Here is a 20677-nt window from a genome sequence, read left to right on the forward strand (position 1 = left end):
TTGCTTCTAAAACATATCATATTAAAAAATGTATCAGGATCCTGTTTGCCTAAGATATTAATGGAACTTTTAATTTGTGAACAAACACACTGGGAAGAAAATCAATACACTATAATAGACAAGGAGAAACAAAAGCCATAATCATGCAAATAAGTCCGAGTGGATCTTATTGACATTAATGATGGTTGGGCTCGGGCTGTGTTGTTTACGATTACAGAAAAATGTTATTTGACGCCATCTACTGGACATGGTGCGCAGGTGTATTCATTTTGATAAAGTAGAGTGTGTATCTAATCAAACCATCAGAAATATTAACGTTTTTAAATTATATATAAATTACAAATTCATGCACTAATTAAAACATAATATTGTATAAATTATCTCTCACAATAATAATAATAATGTACAGTGTCATCATAAAAAAGTTTATTGGCAATAGAATACAAATTGAGCTTTTCAGTTTTTCAATGGATGTGCAACAAAGATTAATAAAGCAATGCAGAATTATTGATCACCCATCAGACTTTTTCAAGCCTTTTGTCAGGCGCTTCTGTTTCAGTTGCTCAAGCAACTTTCAAAATACAGTACATAAACCCAATTAACTGAAAAGGTGAAGCACAGCCTCACCCCACTGATCTGCTATGATGTAAGTTTTTGCAGCAAAGAAATCACACATTACTGGAACAATTTAAGTAAACCTAGATTAGTTTGCCCCAATTACGTAATGACAGGTTTTCATATCTTGTCCACATTAAGCAATGTTATTTTTGTGAGTCTTTTTAGTCTCTTTTCTTGGGCATTTGAGGTGCTGGGGCTCCTTCAATAGGGGCAGAGATGGGCACGCTCCGTGGTTCTCCTGAATGCATGCACTCATTCACCCGCAGCTGACAGCCATCCTTCAGCATGTGGATGGCAATTCTGGCAATGTTGCGGGAGTCATCTAGACCAGAGTGAGGCCGTCCGTCATACTGCATCCCAAGATTCTCCAGCATGCAGATTAGTTTTGTTTGAGTTCGAGCAACCTGAGAGAGACAGGATGAGATGCATGACAAACCTTCAAATGTAATACTCCAAGGTCAACTTATTTACAATTTAGATATCCTTCTATGGCTGTGTAAGGAATCATGAGGAACATGAAAACAAACCTTATAAAAGTTTCCATAAGACTTTCTGATATTGATCCATTTTCTGGCAAACTGCGGGAATCGGATTTGACTCAGTTTGCATTGGGTACGGAGAAATTTTCCCATGTCCCATGACCTACACAAGAAAGACAGTGAGCTGTACGATATATTTTGCTCTTCAACAGGGGCAGTTCTTTTTACGGGGGCTTCAGACCACCTGTCTGTCTTCTCAGCCTCCCGAAAGTCACCTATCTGAACGATCGTGCCACTGCTGCTTACTCAAGAAAGTTGATCTATTTCACGTGTTAAGTCTTGTCAGTTTCAAAATTCAAGTGATTTTAAGCCATTAAAGCGCAAGACGCCACGAAAGAGAACTCAATGTGATAGATATTATCACATTGAGCAAAAGTCACTCCACCTGTTTCCACTCCAAATTAAAGCTCACTACATAGCAAATGATTTTTAAAGACAAAGTCATCTGGCTTTTAGTAATGCTTATTTAGAGTAATAAATTTGTATGGTTTAGAAATTATTTATGTAATTATTATACCCTTAAACATTCTCACATATAAAATTTCAGTTCATCGATTATTATTACATTTTAAATGAATAAGTATATAAAGATAATATAAATACGCTTTAGAATCAATAAATGAAGCTATAAAATAACTACATGTAAGCTTAAATGTTCAGTTCTCCCTATACCTTTATCAACTGTTTAAACTAACTTGCAGTGATATAAAGTAGCGAGACTTTTTCTTTTAGTTTTCCTCTTTCATAGACAGCTATATTCTTCTTGCTGTGTAAATTTGTTTAAATTCTTAATATTTTAATACTTTTAGTTAATAAGTGAATTGTGCAGCTTCTCTCTCTCTCTCTAGAAATTAAATTCAATGAGTTTCACTCTTTCTCAGCATGTGATTGGCTGTTCGCTACTAATGTCACACCTAACTCCTTAACTCAGGATCAAAAGAGTGACAGTTGACAGAGAAAGTTGATGATCAGCATCATGGTACCAACAAAGACTGGTTGGACTGGTTTGGTTTTGTCATCTCTAAACTAATCATGCAACCCTGAGTTTGTTCAACTACCATCATGGTGCAGGCCCCAGGCCAGTAGACAAATCTTAATGTTTTAGCTAGTTAACAGTTATACCTAATTATAATAATGATATGATGGCAATTTACTGTTAGTCAAACAGTAGCCTAGAGACGAGTAGTAGTTCAGATTTGAACTGGACCGCAGAAAGACTGGCATCATTATATCACATAACATTTTTGTATTGACCTGGTACCAATTTAAGTGCTAGTAGGCTACCTTTGACTGACTAAAATGGTAATATAGTGGTTTTACAAAGAGGCACCACTTAGGAAATGGTCTTTTGCTAGACATGCTCACTGAGGGTGAAATCCTAGAACAGCCCTGCGCTGTACATATACATTTTAAGCATTACTTAATAACATTCAGTTTCATCCTTACCCATCTGTCAAAAATGTATATTTGTACTTTGTCCCAAGTTCTTTTTCCTGGAGCCAAGAAACTGCTCGCTGTAGAACTTGATTGAATGTGTTCGCGTCATCCACCATTTTCTGGAAAAAAAAAAATCAAATATAAATTTGAGCAATTGTTTAACATTGTAATAGACTAAAGACAGAACCATATAGATGGCATGGCATATGGCTTTAAAATATCATTTATATTTATAAAATATAATTTAATCCTTTTCAGCATCATTACACAGTCTTTAGTGTCACGTGATCCTTCAAAAATCATTCTAATATGCTGATTTGGTGCTCAAGTAACATGTCAATCTTGCCTGTGATATTCCGGTAAGTTTCACACAAAACTCGGAGAGCTTGGGGTTCACCACTGGCTTCACATACTCCTGAAATGAGTCTACCTGCAATGACAGTAATGGGATTAGAAACATTAACTAGTAAATCAATTCCACAACATTTCACTAAACTCGTTGTATGGTATATCATATGTTTGCCTGGCAAGAATGAAGCACACGGATGCCAGACTGTTCCCTCACCAACTCACAATCTCCAATTTGCGCGTGTCGATCAAAACAATGGGGAACTCGATGATTTCATGTTGGTAGTCAGGTGGGTTATTCTCTTCACACGTCGCTTCAAAATCCACCACACAGATGTAGTCAAAGTATCCATGACCGTTTCCATCTCCAGCAGTTGAATGCATCAGTTTTTGCTTTTTGTAGTAACTTTTAAGGCGCTTCCTCAGGACATCCTTAACACCACTGAAAAGACCATAAAGAAAATGAATAGTACCAGTGAATTTGAAGTAAATAGCAAGTTAAATAACAAGAAAAAATATATAAAAGTTCTCAATACCGTGAGTCAAGCTTCAGCTCAGCACATTTTGCACGCATCTGATCTCTGTTCATTCGGTTGATGGCGCCGTTTGCCATTGCGATCTCTTTATATACTGGATCACTGAAATCTCCCTGTTTTGGGGATGGGGGATCCTGCTCCTCATTTTTTTTACAGGAAGCCTAAATGTAAGACAAATGAATGCAACACAGCAATGAATTGCATATTTCAACAGAACATGAGTTTCAAAAAAGAACACCTAAAATAAGTAGCCTCTTTTTGAAGTGTTTCACAGTAATACTCTAGTCTAGGTGGGAGAAACATATTAACGTTGCTGTCTTTAATTTTTCTAAACCGAGACTGTCAGTGTTAAAATACTCACATCAGGGCAGCATTGCTCCTCCTGATCGCCTCCAGACGTTGTCTTATTTGTAGGTTGACTGGTTTCTTTCGGCGACTCCATTATTTGAGTCAAACGTTAACGCAGCAGCTAGTTCATTTCAGAAACACTGGAACACACATCTGGTTTCGCGCGTTCACGCTCGCCGTCTCTTTTAGCCTAATCCGCTGCTTAATTTTTTTTTACAACCCTAAATGATTGTCTCAATATCTTGTTTACTTCATAAACATTTTAATTAGCGACTGTAGGCAAAGTATTAAACTTACCTCTGCTTACCTAGTGTCTAAAATGTGAAGCGAGAGCCAGGCAACTGACATGACCACAGGGCGCACAGGAAGTCGTCATCGAAAAGTCGAACTATTGTAAAATAAAAGCCCCTCTCAAACTTTTTATCTCAATAAAGACGGTTTATTTATGGTTATTTTGTTTATGAACGCATACTAGTTAATCAATAAAATATTTGTTATATTTTTATATAATTTGTGTAACATTATCCTATCAGAAGTTAATACAAAGACTTAACTAAATTTAATGAAAATGCTAGTACATTTCACGTCATATAAAATAATCAAAACACTGCATTACTTCAGGCATTCAAACATGTAAAATCAAGTGCGTACATGCATTTACCAACAGGTGTTGGCATGACAGTTCAAGATAAACATCACAACTGATGTCAACTGAAGTCAAGACGTTTTCTTTCATATGCCAATATTTTATTAGAAGTTTTATGAACATTTAAAACAATGCATTAAAATACACAAATGAACATACCTAATACCATCAAGAGAACTTTACAACATCTTTGAAGTGGTTCTGACAAACTTTATATTCACATTCAAACAATGCAATTAAAAAATGTGTGACAAGAAATTAACAATGCAACATAATAAAGTGCATACATCAGAGAGGAAAAAAAGACCGTACACATGAACTTCCATCACTAATATCATAATCATGTTGTGCAGTCAATTACAGTGAGAATAAGTCAGTCAATTAAAATACAGAAATACAAAATGTTTAGTTTTACATAAAAAAAAATTAGCTGTTCAGGAAAGAACAAAAAACGACAAATTTGCATACATGCATCTAGTCCATCTCGGATTTCACATTTCTCGGTTCTTTTTGAGTCATTCTGTTTTTGCTCTTAGCTCAAGAAAAAGAGAATACTCTCTCAAAAAAAAAATACTTGTGAACAGAACTTTACGGTCATGATTTACAGTTTAGCAAATACCCTGGCCTGCAGATTCACTTACACTTCAATTCATTTACACTGTATTATTTTATAAAGGTCCATGCAAATCCGCACAAAACCAAAATAAATCACAAGAACATTCACACAACCCTGCACAGAAACTAGCATCATTGCAACTGACAAAGAATTGGAAAATAAACAGAAACTTACCCTCGTTATTACATTCGCATTGCACCATGAACAATATAGGTTTTAAAAATTCTTGCATGTTTGGATCACATACTGTATTATTTTTAATCATAAATATTTCAAGTGTCCTCCGAGCTTCACAATCTGACAAGTACTTGAACGAGAGGCCAAAGTCTTTTCTGTGTTTTTCAAAGTAGCACTTTAAGAGGCATTTATCACAATGTCTGATGGATAGGTGTACAGGATAAACTGCCCCAAAAGTGGATTCTTAGTAATACGGACCAATGTCTTCATATCCAGCGTAGCTTGGCCAATTGGGAAAGATTCCCCGAGAGCACCTGGGGCTGCCAAAACGGTCAAAATGGCCATCCCAATCATTCACGTCATTATTTAAACTCTTCTTCAGTGCAGACTGAATGATTCTGTAATTCTGTCCTTGGTTGTTATCCCAGAGCGTGACGCCATTGAACTCATAGCAAATGGCAAACTCAACATGTTCATGCGGCGGTATCTGATCAGGCAAACTGGCTTCGAACGAAAAGGTGTCGCGGTTTGAGCCAGTGTAAGTGTCATTTATGTACTGGCATTTTATGTCTGTGTGGCTCTTCCAAGTGTCAAAGGTAATGCGAAGCTGAACAGACTTCTCGAAGGAAAGATTTTTAACTTTAACCGTTCCCACTAAAGATTTTTCCTTAAGCATGCAGTGTTCGAGGCAAACATGATCATTCTCTATACGTTGACGAAACTTCAAGTAATCTGCAGACGGCTGCTCAAAATCGAGAGTTAACTTGTCCTTCGTTTCTGATAAAGTCAGAGAAGAGCTAAAGAACTGCTCGAGATTGGTTGGGATGTCAATGGGGTCATCAAATTCAGAAAAGATCTTCACCACCGTCAGGGCGAGGCCCTTGTGATCAGCAAAAGATACTTGTTTTTTGGCCCTTGTTCCGTTAGGCTTTGCCAAGGGTGAGCTGATGCCATTCAACTCTGATTGCTCCCTAGAAGAGCTAAAACTTAGTTTGTTACTTCGACACTGTGGCTGCAAGGGCCTGCTGTATTTGGATGCCCTCGGGTTCAAGTACTCTTCATTTGGGAGATAAATCGGCATAGCCAGCTCAATTGGCATGGTGGATTTGTTGGGAGGGTGGCCACGTGCACTGAAAACACAAAAAAAGCACAAAAACTCGTTTAAATTTCATAATTTTACTTTAATGCAGCACAGCATGACGTCCTTGATATAAACTCAGTATAACAAAATTAAAACAAAATGCCCAGCTTAATATAGACTCTGAATGAAATAAGCATTATGCAAGAGATTGCAGTAAAAAGATCAAACAAGTTTATCTTAGAGGCCAGAGAGGGGCAATGGACTTGGACTGCAAGAGATATTAAACACCCTCTAGTGTTCATAATTTATAATACATTTAATTCAAAATGATTAAAAGACTAATCTTGATGTTTACAACAAAATGCCTAATTTTCTGAGGATATATTATCTATAGGGTCATTGTTTAGAAAAAGTAGGTGGTGTCAGTAGATGTTTAAAAGATTTTAAAGAACTGACATGTAACATCCAAACAAAGTTTTCATCTAATTACATTATTTGCCACAACTGAGAATAACTAATCCAAACACACTGTATGTTGATCTGTTTTGTGGATTTTTATGTTTGTTTGTGACTTAAATTGTCTCCCCTAATATATTTGCAATTGAAATATATTAGAATAAATAAATTAAATTAAATAAATTATTGTTATTTTAAGCTACTTGTTCTTCCAACAAGTATGATTAGGCATACCACAATAATTTACAATCTAAAAAAGTCTGTGATGTCTAGATTTACGAAATAATAATTCGTAAATCCATAAAAAAAATTTTTGCTACAATCCAGGAGAGGGAGGATTGCAACAGTGGCACTCAAAGTTAACAGTAATTTACACGAGGTAATAAGTAACAAAAACCGTATTTGTAACAGGCAAATATGGTAATAAAATTTCAAAGTTTGCGACAAATTGAATAAAAAGTGCAACAAATCGGTCGGTTCTCACCTAGGCAAGTAGCTTGTATCCATGGCTAAATTATACCATCATGAACAATGAAACATTGCTCCGGGCTGTCTTGGCAAAGCGTGAGATAAATTAATCTTTAGTTTAAGACAAACCTGGTGCATTGAAATAACAAGTCAATTTTGAAACAAACTGGGATTCACACCTGTTGGAGCTCATTTCCAATTGCAACTTTCGTCCGGGTCCAACGTAATCTTACTGCTGCTACACCGCCTGTCTTAATAGTTGATTCGTTTTTAGAAATGCAAACCCGTTTTCCTTTCTCATGTATATATAGTTTAAGTATTACTAAGCCTTTTGCGTCCTCTGTAGTTTTGCGTGCAATGTTCTTCCTGGTTTGTAGCGACTAGCGAGCACGACCGTGTTCAGTAAGTTTCATATCTCTCTAGATTAATAAATGCTGCAACACGAATCAAATGCATGCATTTGTAATTCTTCACGTACGCTTTAAAAGTACACAAGAAAACACCATGAGTTAATGCATATACCTGTGTTACGACATTTGAATTGGGTCGAACTTCTTCCTCAAGCCCAGTGTCTGCGTCTTGTTCACGAGAGTATTTGCTCGTGCTGATGTGTGCGGTATGAATGAGTGAGCTTCTGAAAAGACTATACCGGTTCCAAAATTACTTACATTTCTGCCGATGATCAGGCCGTGTTCACGTGAACTACCGGTTTGGACCAATCACAACAGGCTACAGGGGCATGCACGCACCCCATGCTGATCAATGTCAAGTCACGTGACTGAAAGGACTGGGGGTCAGTAGGCCATGTCTGGAGGACAAAAATGTGCACCACTTTTCCTACGCCACGAACATTAACCTACTAACTTCAGCATACCTTCGCCTTCTATGACCAGTGTAGGTCTTTTTTCCCCCTGTTCATTGTATTCTGGAGATTACTTAAGAACAGTGTTTAAAATAAATTGCCATTGAGGCTGGTGAGAATTGTAAAACAAAGGGAAGCTGTTGTCTTAGCAGGGACAGTTGCTCAAAACCGATTTTCCATACACAAGGTTTTGTCTATTGTTTCTGGCCTTCACTTCAAATCTAAATCAATCTAAAATGAGTGTACAACATGCCAATCGCTTGTGGATGAAGGCAAAGGAACATCCAAAGCTTGGAAAGAAAAATACACAAGGAATGCATGTTGGTCAGTTGTGTGTCACCAGTTGCCTAAAAAGGAAATTATATTATTAATGACTCACCCTCATGTCGTTCCAAGCCCGTAAGACCTCCAGAAAGGAAATGAAGACATCATCAAAGTAGTCCATCTTAAACTGTGGTCTGAAGATGAAGGAAGGGTGAGTCATTTATGACATAATTTTTATTTTTGAGTAAACTAACCCTTATAGCAAAGTGTTTGTTCATTTCAAAAATAAATAAAAAAGTTTAAGTTTTATAAGCTCAAATGCTTGCCTTGCTCTGTTCTGTGATGCGCGTTCGTGACTCTCCTGTACGAACTCCTTCATCAAAACGAGAACAAATCTTTTTTTGAGTCATTTCGTTCATTTCGTTCGCTGAATCAATCAAATGACTCGAAAAAAAATTGTTCTTTTTGATGAATGAGTTCGAACAGGATAGTTATGAACACGCATCACAGAACAGAGCAAGGTGAGCATTTGTGCTTATAAAACTTAAACTTTTTTATTTATTTTAGAAATGACCGATCGTTTCGCTAAATAAGACCTTTATTCATCATCCCTTTGAAGGGCTTTAGCTTTTAAAGCCCTTAGCCCACATATATTATGTGAACTACTCCTTTAATTAAGACCATATTATCTGTCTCTCAAAGAAATTGCTGGGTTGTTTTAACCCAACTTTGGGTCAAATATGGACAAACCCAGCCATTGGGTTACATTTTTTAATTACATTGTTAACCCAACGTTTGGGTTTGTCCATATTTGACCCAAAGTTGGGTTAAAACAACCTAGCATTTTTAGAGTGTGTGCATCCTGTCAGAATTGTCCGTAGTTTCAGAACAGAGACATTGGGACACTGTGGTATGAGGACACTGAGGAACAGATAGTGTGGAAAATCCATATAAATCCAGCTTCCAGATCAAAGAAAACCCAACATTTGTAACATTTTCTGCACACTCAGCTGAAAAGGCAAACATGGGTTTAGCCAGATAGGTTGTGAAATTGTGAGCTAAAAAAGACGGAGAATGTTAACAGGAGAACAGCTGTTCAGGCTTGTTCATTCTGAATCAATAGGACATCTAAAGGTGACAAAAAGAGTTTAAATGGGAGTCATGCTGTTTTTTTTTTCGTGGAATATATTCAGTATTTGAACAAAACAAAAAATATTTCTGCATGGTATTAATTTGTGAGTATGCACCTTAATAATTCTTCAGACAAAAACAGAAATTGTTTTAACATCTTGACAATGATTTGAACAGCTGGAAGTTTATTTTTAAACATGTGTACTGAACACTTAAATGACAGCTTGTCATAAATCAGCTGTCATTTAAGTGTCCCGTGCATGTCCTATGAAAAACGGCACCTCTGAATTTGTAAAGTGGCCACAGGAGGTCATTTATGAACCCCTGTGACCGACAGAACAGGGTGACAAAACCCACCAGGTGGACAGAAATGGAACAGCTGTTGAACTTCCAGTGCACAGAAGGCATTTATATTTTAAATATTTTAAATCAATTTAATGCATTTAAAAAAAAGAAAAAAAAGAAAAAAAAAGAATCCGTTGTCTGAATATCACATTTTGAATTACTCCACAACTATTTAAAAAGTACACTCAAAAAATGAACTATAAGGTTGTGCACTTTACTTAATATATTTATATATAGTTTACTTATAATTGCGTTTTTTGACTTTAAATGTTTTTTTTTTCTATTAAGGTCTATGTAATTGTGTCTCAACTTAACAGTACAAAATCCTAATGTGTTGTCTAAACACAAACCATTTATGTTAAGTAAAAAAATGTGTACATCCATAGGGTGGGAGTATAGTGCGAGACAATTGCCATTTTGCCTGAACTTAATTTAATTGTTCAATCTGCTTAAATCTACGAACAACTTAAGTTTACTTAATCTATTTGTGTTGGATTACATGATTGGGGGGGGGGGGGGTTGTTGTTGAGAAATTTAGAAAAGGCAAAGACTTGAAAGTGTGTAATAGTGTTTAATGTTAAATTACATTGGAAAATTTTTAAACCATTTAAATTACAGTGGGTTTGACTGTTGACCGATGTCATAATTTTCTATTGCTTTGAATGTAGGAGCATGTGAATCTTAGCATTCAAGATGCTAATATGTGCTACTGCTAGCAAATAGCTAGCTAAAGTTTAGCAATTTAATTAAACGTTACTGAAACAAATGAAATATAAATGGATGAATGATTATAATAAAATGCCTTTGAATCATGTCAGGAAGCCTTTAAAAATTCACGTTGAGACTACTTAAATTGGGTAATTTAAAATTACTTAATTCCATTATGTTGAAGTTACATGAACAAATTATGTTTGTTTAACGTAATGCAGTTATGTGGAACCTGTTGACAAAAAAAATTTAATTAAAGCCAACATATAATTTTTTTGAGTGTATGTTCTATAGTGTGAATGTGTGTTGTATGTTTCTTTATTATTTTTCAAAACCCTAAACTTTCTGTTTATTTGAAGTTTTAAATTAGATTTACAATCTTATATCTTCAATTTGGTCTTTTGGACCAGTCTGTGCTATTTTGACAATATTTTAGACTCTCTTGAACATGAGGAGAAAATCAAATAGCTTTGTAAACAGTAATGTTGAACTGTCTGTGATAAGAGCGCCATGAATTTTCATGTAAACATTGTCATTATGTAACACACATTAAACAAGCAGAACCTTAGAAAGGCCTACTTATGCACAGAAACTGCAAATGTTCATCCCGGGCTAGTGTTGGGCAACTAAATATTTCCAAACAGCTGAGAAAATTAACTCTCATCATCCCAGGGTGCAACAGTGAGGTAACCACTTTCACTAGCCAGTTAAAACAGACAGTTACAGAATGGGGAATATGCTGTTTTGTTTTGTCAATATTGGATCAGTGATGGTTGAGTTGCCCAATAAGGGTCAAAGAAATGAATAACAAGGATTTTTAAACAGATGCTTATACATCCAAAACCGACTTTGAGCCTTGGTTTTGGACTTGATAATGTAAACAAAAGTATGTTGACCTGTTAAAAGACAAAGTAGGTCATGTGCTTGTCCTTCAACATCCACTTTTTTAAGACAATGTTAAGACAATTGCTCGGTCTCATTAGACAACTGGCTTTGGAGTGGTATATATTAGGCACTTTTTAACTGGTTGGGCACTGGGAAACCAGCTTCATTAATATTCCAAATGAATCGCACCAAACCCACTTTCGTTCATCTTCAGAACACAAATTAATATATTTTTAATGAAATCAGAGCGATTTCTGTCCCTCCATTGACTGGTACACTAGGGGGGTGACCATATTTTGATTACCTAAAACCAGGACACTCGGCCCAGCAAACACATGGGCCAACTCAAATGATAGGCCTACTCGAAGTTTACTCAAAGATACCTTATTAATTTCAATACATTTAAAGTAGGATATGCCTCCTCTGTATGGATAGAAAATTGTTATATTGTTATATGAAAACAGGACATGTCCTGGGAAAACAGGACAGTTGGTCACCCTATGGTAGCCTACACTTTGACGTTTCAAAAAGTTAGTAAAGAGATCATAAAACTAATCCATATGAATTGAGCAGTTTAGTCCACATTTTCGGAAGAGACATGATCGCTTATGATGAACAGATAGAATTTAGGCTTTTATTCACATATAAACATTCATCAACTCACACATCTGGGCTGCGTTCAGCCCGGAGAAAACGTTGCACAACGGCTTTTAAACAGAAACGGTGATGCGTTGAACACCCCGTTCGATGACGCAAGAGTTGCAACTATGGAGCCCGATAAGTCCATTCTCTAGAGAACACAGCTGTGTTCTTTGTGAAGAATTTTCTGATGAAGTCGGTATAAATATGTGTTTAATATTACAAAATATAGCCTGCCCGATATTACAGTAACTGCACTTGCCGCCCAGAACACAATCCCAATCAAGTGAAGGGATTTGTGGAAACTGAAAGCACACGTCTTACCTAATTCAGCCTAAACACATTCTGTTTAGCTTCACACACTAACTTTATTTGTATTTCATAATGTTTTAATAACCTATTTTCTTTCTCATTTTTAGGAAAAGCACTTACCATTTTTTTCTATAGAAAAAAATGGTAAGTGCTTTTCCTAAAAATGAGAAAGAAAATAGGTTATTAAAACATGAAATACAAATAAAGTTAGTGTGTGAGGCTAAACAGAATGTATAGATACCAAATGTCATACACTTGCAATGAAGCTAAAAAATATATTAAACAGTGAGGTTCGTTCTCGTGTTGTGCAGGTTTGAGCTTCAGCAAGAGGTTTATTCTTCAAGTAGGTTCGGAGCTTCTGTTTATGTTCGCTGATCAATGTTTATTTGTGAACAAAAGCCTAAATTAAATCTGGTCATATAAAGCGATCAAATCTCAATTTGGACAAACCCGCTCTGTTCACGTGAATTAGTTTTATGATCTATTTATTAACTTTTTGTGTAGCTGTCAATGGAGGGACAGAAAGCTCTCAGATCAACAAACGATCTTCAATTGTGTTCCGAAGATTAACGAAAGTCTTAATTGGGTTTGGAACGTAGGTTTGGAATGACATGAGGGTGAGAACATTTTCGTTTTGGGGGGAACTCTTTATATTGTTTGTTTTTATTTCCTTACATAGCCTAACAGTCTATTTTCATTCCACTTTGCAGAGCTTTATCATATCTTTTCATTTTATTCTGCAGAATATATTTCTGTCTGAATCTTTATTTGTTAATTTTTTTTTTGTGGTTTGTGGTTTTTGTGGTAATAATTCACAGAGCTCAAAATATTAAGTCATACTTTTTTCATCATTTGAAAGCGGAAGTTTTATTCTCGCACTTCCCGGAAGTTCTCCCCAACTGTTTTCGCTGCCAGAGGGGGATCTGTGTGCAAAAATGGCGACGTCTCGTCGCACTACCCAGCAGCAACAACAAAACTTATCCTCCCCACCAAGACCCAACTCCAGTCCCCTCACGCCTTTGCAATCACCCACCGACACCGGCTGCCTTGCAGTTGGTGGGGAGCCGGAGAGCATCAGGGAACCAGAGATCACTGCTGATATTCCCGCTCCGCTCCTCAGCACTAGCAGCAGCAGCTCCAGCTCGAGCAGCACTAGCTCGTCTGCTACCACCGGCGGGGGCAGTAGTGCGGGCTCCACTCCCGACTCCGGTAGTACCAGTCCTGGAGGCAGTGGTTGTGGGACGAGTGGGGCTTTCAGGGAGCTGTTTGAGGCCTGCAGGAATGGGGACGTGTCCCGGGTGAAGAAACTGGTTGATTCGGTCAATGTAAACGCTAAGGACATGGCTGGGCGCAAGTCCACCCCACTTCACTTCGCTGCAGGTAAATACAAATACATAATGTTTGCGATCAATCCCGACCTAGAAAGCTGCCAGGTGGAAGGTTTAGCTGGTAGCTAAATAAACAGTAACTTAAGGAAACAGGGACAAGGGGGATAAGGGGAAGTTTGGTCAACAGGGCAATTATGTAACGATAATATCTAGTAGAAAGTTAACCATTCTGGGAGCTAGGCTATCTCTGTCCGCTCCTGTTTGTTTTCGTGTGATGAGCTGCCAGAAAGTGAATAAAGTTCAACATACAAACTGGAGACAGCGTAATACACCGGCAAATAAGCTTTAAAAGTAATAAACATAGTAATATAAATAATAAAGTTACAATATGTACTCCGATGTCCAAAATAAGTGTTTACTTTGATTCACACACAACACGACAGTGAAATCGGACCCTCGCATATTAACTTACTTTAAAAATTCCAGAGCTGCCAATTCCCTTTTTTAACGTAAATATATTGTTGCCGAAGAAACGTTATTATTGTTGTATTTTTTTAATGGGAAATATATGTAAGCCCTATATGAATCTAATTGCTACGTTATTATACCATTATTCAGTGTTGGAAATATAAATCTGGACATTTAAGTGAATTTTAAAACAATGTTTATAAAACGTATGAACATTTTATATATATATATGTTAGTGTTGGGCGATATGCTCCATTTTCATATCGTCCTATCGTCAGCCTGTGAGATCGGCGATACACGATATTATCGTGAGGGGGCGGGGCTAACTTATTTGATTATTAACTTGATTATTTAGCCTACTCATTAATTTGCTTGTTTTATTAGCCTACTTCGTTTTATATACGAGAATCTTTTTTCTATTTTGCTAGCAAAGGTGGAGTGTTTATTAATAGGATCAGGTTATTTCCTGGTATAGTGAGGTAAAAAAAAGAGATCCTAATCCTTTTGTTTGTCAACGGGAAATTTACGGACACATTAGCCTATTCTCATGCCGTTACATGCAGCATTTTGACTAGGGCCTATTTCTGCACAAGATGAAAACACGTTTTTAATAATTTCTTGGGTCAGAAAGAGTCGGAGTTTGCGATATGTGTCCCCCCACCAGTGCGCTCTCTGCGCACTTCACATGCGCACTTCAGTAAGCACGAAGTACGCGGGTTAATGTGTTTTAAATGCCGGGAGAAACAAGAGCAAGGGCCAAACGTCTAGCTGAGTCGATCGGTTTATACTTATACTTATGACTTGACTCAGATAATTAAGGAAACGTTTACATGACCACATGCATTGTCAAGTTTATTCAACATAATCAGGTTAAGAACGTCATCGCATGTAAACGCGCTCAATCTCTGAAAGTGAAAGTAAAAACGGACTGCTTTCGGCATCTGCATTAACGCCGCGTTCCCTCAGAGACGACGATGATAACGGTAACTATAATACTATTTTAGTGATATTATTATTAATACTATTTAGTAATTGTATTGTTTTTAGTGTTAGTGTCATTAAACGTTTTGTTAATGTGTTACGGAAACAAATACTGACGAACAACGATGCCGTTTTCATCTTGGATCTGTAGGAAATTGAATTTTGCGTCTGTTAAAACGAGCACACTTGATAATTTGTGAATGGATCACCTTGCAATTATATTTTGATGTGGGATGTTTTTTAGTCTGTTTTAAAAACATTCTCTTAGAGGAGTCCTCATTGCGTGTGTTGTTGCAATTGTTATGAGGTGATGTCGTTGTAAATTTAGGCAAGGCAAATTAATTGTAGTTCCTAATATTCATTTAATAACAATACTAGCTTTATAATAATAATAATAGGCCTAATAATAATAATTTAATACATTATGGTAAAACGAGCCAATTATCGTATTGATATCGTCAAAGGCATCTGCCATCGGCGATATGTCAGACTATCGTCGATACACGATACTATCGTCTATCGGCACAACCCTAATATATGTATATATTTATTTTATGCTCAGCTTGAAACTCTGCAGAATGTTTTTTAATAATCCTTCTTTATACAGTAATCACAAATGGCTGGATATCCAAACTGAATGGATGTGATTCCCATGTGATTCAGTTTAAGACCCCATGAAATCACAATAGGGGTTTTGTGGATTTTACTTCTTGTGTGCCTGTTTAGAGTCTATTTAAATACAAACAGAAGAGCCATTTGATGTGTCCCGCCACAACTTCCTGTTGCATTAGGAAATATGTCCACACTGACAAGAAAACTGCTATTGTTAAGCTATTACATGGGGTGATTCAGTTACACCAGTACTTAAATAGTGTTATTTCAAAAATGTGTGTTCTCTATATGTGCACAAATGAATATTTTGTGAGCACATGCATATTATTAATGGAATCTGCCGCTTTAAAGTGCTTATGTTGCATGTGTTTACTTAAAATGATCATAATGGTCTATTGCAAGAAACCGGTTTATTTCTATCCTGTAGTAAGTTTTAACATGCCAAACCAAAATAAAGTTGTTGTTTTGTTTCTGAAACTGGCTTTTCTTGGAAGAGATAAGAGCTTGATTAACCGATATTTTTGTCTCAGGTTTTGGAAGGAAAGATGTTGTGGAGCATCTCCTGCAGGCGGGGGCAAACGTACACGCGCGAGACGACGGAGGTTTGATCCCGCTGCACAACGCCTGTTCCTTCGGTCACGCTGAAGTGGTCAGCTTGCTGCTCTGTCAGGGAGCCGATTCCAACTCCAGAGACAACTGGAATTACACTCCGCTCCATGAAGCTGCCATTAAGGGCAAAATTGACGTATGCATTGGTAAGTACCTCTTCTTGTGTCTGTTCGACTAAGGTGATGGTACACTGTTAAAAATAAAAGTATTTGGCATCTATGGTTCCACGAAGAACCTTTAACATCCAAGAAACCTTTGTATTTTACTAAAGGTTTTTTCGATTTTTAAAATGTTCTTCGCACTAAGAAATAAAAATGCGTTCACACTGAACACAATGCGCTTAATGCTCAATTCCGATTTTTTGAAAAAAAAAAAAAACACGTTTTTTTTGCAAGGCCGATCACATTTCCAATTAAATGCGACCTTTTGTGATCTTCTGTGTGAACGCGAATTTGAATATGAAATGACCCCAAACGGACCTGCATGCGCAAAAGAGTACTCGACGGTCAACGACGTCACTTGTTTTTTTGCGGAAGTAGCTAAACATGGATGTCAACAGTGGAGCTTGTTTAGCAATATTAAAGTTATGATCCCAACAGAGCCAGCACAATTACAATCTTCTCATTCCCGCCTACTTAAACGCAGAATTATGAAGTTTATCGCATATCAATTTAATTGGAATTGGACCACATACCCAAGTGGCCTGGTTCGCATTTAAAAAGATTGGATCTGTGTCGTTCAGGGATGTCATGAAAAGATAAGATACAGCTTGCGTAGTGGAATTGGGCCGTTTCAGCTTGCAGTGTGAACGTAGTTTGGATAACCAATCAATAAAAAACATCACACACCTGCAGATAATAGGTGCATAGGAAAAACGACCAAAAAAGATCGGTCGACAATCTGCAAAGTCAGTGTGCGGGAGTTTCTCATCTTTTCGGAACCAAAAATGGTTCTTCTATCCCAATGCTGGGAAAACTCCCATTTGTAACATTTATTTTTTGTCCAAAAGGTTGGTTTGTGCAACCTCAAACGTGTTTTGCAAGTAGAGTGTGCTGGTTTGGTTTCAGTTGGGGGAAGTTAGCTCGGTAGACTGAGGAGACGAATGGAATAATCTCGCTTTAGTGAATTCTGAAGATGTATGACTTTAATTTTTCCTGTGTTTTGCCTGAGGAACAGTTCTCAATAAGGGTTAATCATGTAGCATTCTTCTTGATTAGCTGCGGTGACTGACACTATTACACAGCGTTCACTCATTAATCAGATCGTTACTGCTTGGTATTCATGAGAAATTTAACATTGCATCTGAGGGGTGAAGAGGGCCAATATTGTGGCGATGGAATGTCATTCAACATTTTTCATTTTCTCTTCCCTGCATCACAATGGGCAGATCATGGAATAATCTGTTCAATGTGCTTCCCAGTGATTAGGCTGTGGATTTGTGTCTATGTTTGTTTTAAAAATGAAATGGGTATTTTAATTTGAATTGTAGTTTTTTTTTCTCTGATTTTGTTCCAAGGTAGTCTACTGCTCGACGTAGCAATTTTATCCAGAGTGCCCACTTGCTACGTTTTTAGCATAATCCAATTAAATGGGACAAGTTCCAATTTAAAAACTTTGTGATAAGAATTATCTGCGCAATCTCGGGGAGAATTCAGAGGCCTGAGGACACATATGTAATTTCACATCTCTCAATCTGAAAAGATTGAAGTGGATGTTCTCTGCCTTTTATCTTTGTACTTGTTCATCTGCAAAAAATATTTTGGAGAGTTTTAGACCAGCTGAGTCATGTTTGTGTAGATCAGGTTAGAATCAGGACTCAGCTGGAAATAAAGCTTAGCCTTGAGATATTTCAGATTCAATATTGATCACAACATTCTGCAGGATTGACCATAAAAAGTAAAAAAAATTCAAATTAGTGATATGCTGTTGCAGGTAACGCAGCTGGTTTGTTTTGGTTATTTTCTATTGTTTTATTGTGTAGTGTACTAGCAAATGCAACCTCTGTTCAATGTTTTGATTGTTATTGCAGTCGTCTCTGGTTGACGCCCAAATTGTTCTTAATCCTCAGGCTTGGTTGGTTTTAGATAGAGTAACTCAACTACCAAAATAAACATTTAGCATTACTAGGATGTTTGAACATGCCTAACGAGAAAACATGTTTAATTCCAGACCGCATTAAATGGCTAGTTTTGGCTTTGATAATATTCTATAAACTAGGGATGTCGATTTTCACAAATTCCCATGATCGATCATCGTTTAGATAAATGATCAATTAATCGATTAATCGTTAGCCTTAAGAATGCTTCATAGAACAACTCGCTCAAAACAGCAACTAACCCCAATGAATTCACAACGATTTAATAAAGTAGTGTTCTCTCATGTTATGTAATATGACAGTCAATTATTCTTATTATTAGTGAATAATTAGTGAATACGCTGAATGAACACCAGTAGCACTTTGCTAACACTTTATTTAATTTATAGGCATATGGTTCAGATCACTCAAACCATGGAAATCGGAGAGTCCTTATATGCTCACCGGTGGAGTCTGGATGTCATCTAGTGCAAAAAGCTTATTACTGCACCCAAAAAATTTTTTTTTTTAGATATTATCAACTTTAATTTAGGCACAGAACTTGTTCAGATATTTAGCTTTGATTTTCTTTAAGTTTTAGAGTTTGACGTGTTTTGTAAATTATATTTTAGATTTTACATTTTCATAAACTTAAACTTCAATTTTTTTTAAAACTTTACATTTACTTAACTTTTTTGTAACTTCTACAATAATTTGTAAAGAGCTTTGACATAAAACAGAAATGTTTATTTTTATTTTGGTTCTGTACAGTTGCTTTTGAACAGCTGCCTATATGGGTCAAATTGGCCCACAAACTACAAGATCATATACAATTTCTGTATGCAAATTTCACAACACATATTTGAAACTTGAAACTTTGTATGCATGTCAATGACCCTAAATGAAGAAGTCACAAAATTTCAAGAAAAATAACATAGGTTAGATAGTATTTCAGATAGCTAATTTAAAAGAAATGATAGCTCATTTTTCCATTTTTGGCGGACAAAATATTTTCCAGTATAGAAATAAGTGGTGAAAAGCTCCACTTTACCTTTACTTGGGTAGTTAAAAACCAAAATAACAAAATATAACCAATATATTATTTTGGGTTGGTACAGGTGCCTTAGAAAATATGCAGGTCAAATTGACCCATGCATGAATGTCATACGCCCCAGTATAGTGATGGGGACACTATACTGTCAAAGAGCACCGTCCTTTGGAAGAGACAATAAACCGAGGTCCTGACTCTCTGTGGTCACAAAAAATCCCAGGATGATGTTCCAAAGAGTAGGGGTGTTACCCCGGCATCCTAGCCAAATTTGCCATATATACACATACCAATTGGCTTCATCACGCTGTCTTCTCTCCACCAGTAAGCTGGTGTGTGGTGAGTGTTCTGGCTCAATATGGTGGATGCTGCAGATTGGTGGTGGTTGAGGAGATTCCCCCTTCTGTGTAAAGTACTTTGAGTGTTGAGAAAAGCGCTACATGTAACGAATTATTATTATTATAACGTCACAAACATAACAGAAATTATGAGTGCACATAAGCGTGTTGAAACTTTGCATGGATGTATATGACCCTAAATGATAAAATCTCTCAAAATGAGAAAAAAAAAAACCCTCAAAAAATCAGCTTGCCTCACAAATAATATTAATAAAAATTATAAACAGCACTAGGCTAGTTTGGTCCCTGTAGATTAGTTCATGAATAAAAGATTTTTTTTTCAGATTCATCCTTTCTGAACTCAACAAGTGTTGTCACCTCTGCCCTTTGCTCATAATGAATAAATAATTAGCATCCCCTCTGCTAATTAGGATTGCTGCTGGTCTCCACTCATTAGTTTTTGTGCCCATCACCCCAAAGCTGCAGGGAGGCAGTTTGAAATTAGAGGTCGTGTCGTCATTCCTTGCCTCAAAGATGGATGACAGTATTGGTGACAGCATGTTTCATTTTTTTCTTTACTTCTCCGCCTCACTCCTGACTTTTCTACTTATTGTGAACAAGTTTAAACTCCACACTCTCGTAGCCTTGAGCCGTAGCTGTCTCCACTCCTATTTTCCAATGCAGTTAACCATTATTGTGTACGCGAGGGATGAAATTAAAAATCAATAAATCGATTAATCATGAACGAACGTCCCTAGCGCACACCTTCAATCTCAGCGTGTTTGCGAATGCGAGCACATCAA

At 36.8% G+C, this 20677-nt stretch overlaps 3 protein-coding genes across 9 annotated transcripts in view; 1 reads left to right on the top strand and 2 right to left on the bottom strand.

Annotated features, from left to right (window-relative positions):
• Positions 1 to 404: 404 nt before the first annotated feature.
• Positions 405 to 4183, bottom strand: eri1 (exoribonuclease 1). The gene is made up of 7 exons (XM_039688082.2): positions 3840 to 4183; positions 3479 to 3639; positions 3168 to 3384; positions 2941 to 3024; positions 2604 to 2713; positions 1146 to 1260; positions 405 to 1022 (listed from the first exon to the last, which is right to left on the bottom strand). The coding sequence occupies exons 1-7, from the start codon at positions 3918 to 3920 to the stop codon at positions 780 to 782; spliced, it is 1011 nt and encodes a 336-aa protein (XP_039544016.2). The 5' UTR covers positions 3921 to 4183; the 3' UTR covers positions 405 to 779.
• A 370-nt stretch (positions 4184 to 4553) lies between these two features.
• Positions 4554 to 8005, bottom strand: ppp1r3b (protein phosphatase 1, regulatory subunit 3B). Of its 4 annotated transcripts, none has more exons than XM_039688090.2 (2): positions 7939 to 8005; positions 4554 to 6395 (listed from the first exon to the last, which is right to left on the bottom strand). In XM_039688090.2, exon 2 carries the CDS (start codon positions 6362 to 6364, stop codon positions 5510 to 5512), a length of 855 nt encoding a protein of 284 aa, XP_039544024.2. In that variant the 5' UTR covers positions 6365 to 6395; positions 7939 to 8005; the 3' UTR covers positions 4554 to 5509. The 4 variants fall into 4 exon arrangements, with proteins under 4 accessions (XP_039544024.2, XP_039544023.2, XP_039544022.2 ...); XM_039688089.2 differs by lacking the exon at positions 7939 to 8005 and adding an exon at positions 7793 to 7930; XM_039688088.2 differs by lacking the exon at positions 7939 to 8005 and adding an exon at positions 7450 to 7759.
• Positions 8006 to 13295: 5290 nt separating this feature from the next.
• Positions 13296 to 20677, top strand: part of tnksa (tankyrase, TRF1-interacting ankyrin-related ADP-ribose polymerase a) — a 102797-nt gene continuing 95415 nt past the window's right edge. For 2 of the 4 annotated variants that reach the window (XM_089124018.1, XM_039688086.2), the window contains exons 1-2: positions 13296 to 13796; positions 16336 to 16560. In XM_089124018.1, coding sequence (XP_088980144.1) covers positions 13352 to 13796; positions 16336 to 16560 — 670 coding nt within the window. In that variant the 5' untranslated portion in view covers positions 13296 to 13351. The remainder of the gene's footprint in view (positions 13797 to 16335; positions 16561 to 20677) is intronic. The other 2 variants (XM_039688087.2, XM_089124019.1) reach the window with 1 other exon arrangement.

Source organism: Pimephales promelas, chromosome 19, assembly GCF_988280905.1.
Source record: "Pimephales promelas chromosome 19, fPimPro1.hap1.1, whole genome shotgun sequence".
In the NCBI taxonomy this organism is placed as follows: Eukaryota; Metazoa; Chordata; class Actinopteri; order Cypriniformes; family Leuciscidae; genus Pimephales; species Pimephales promelas.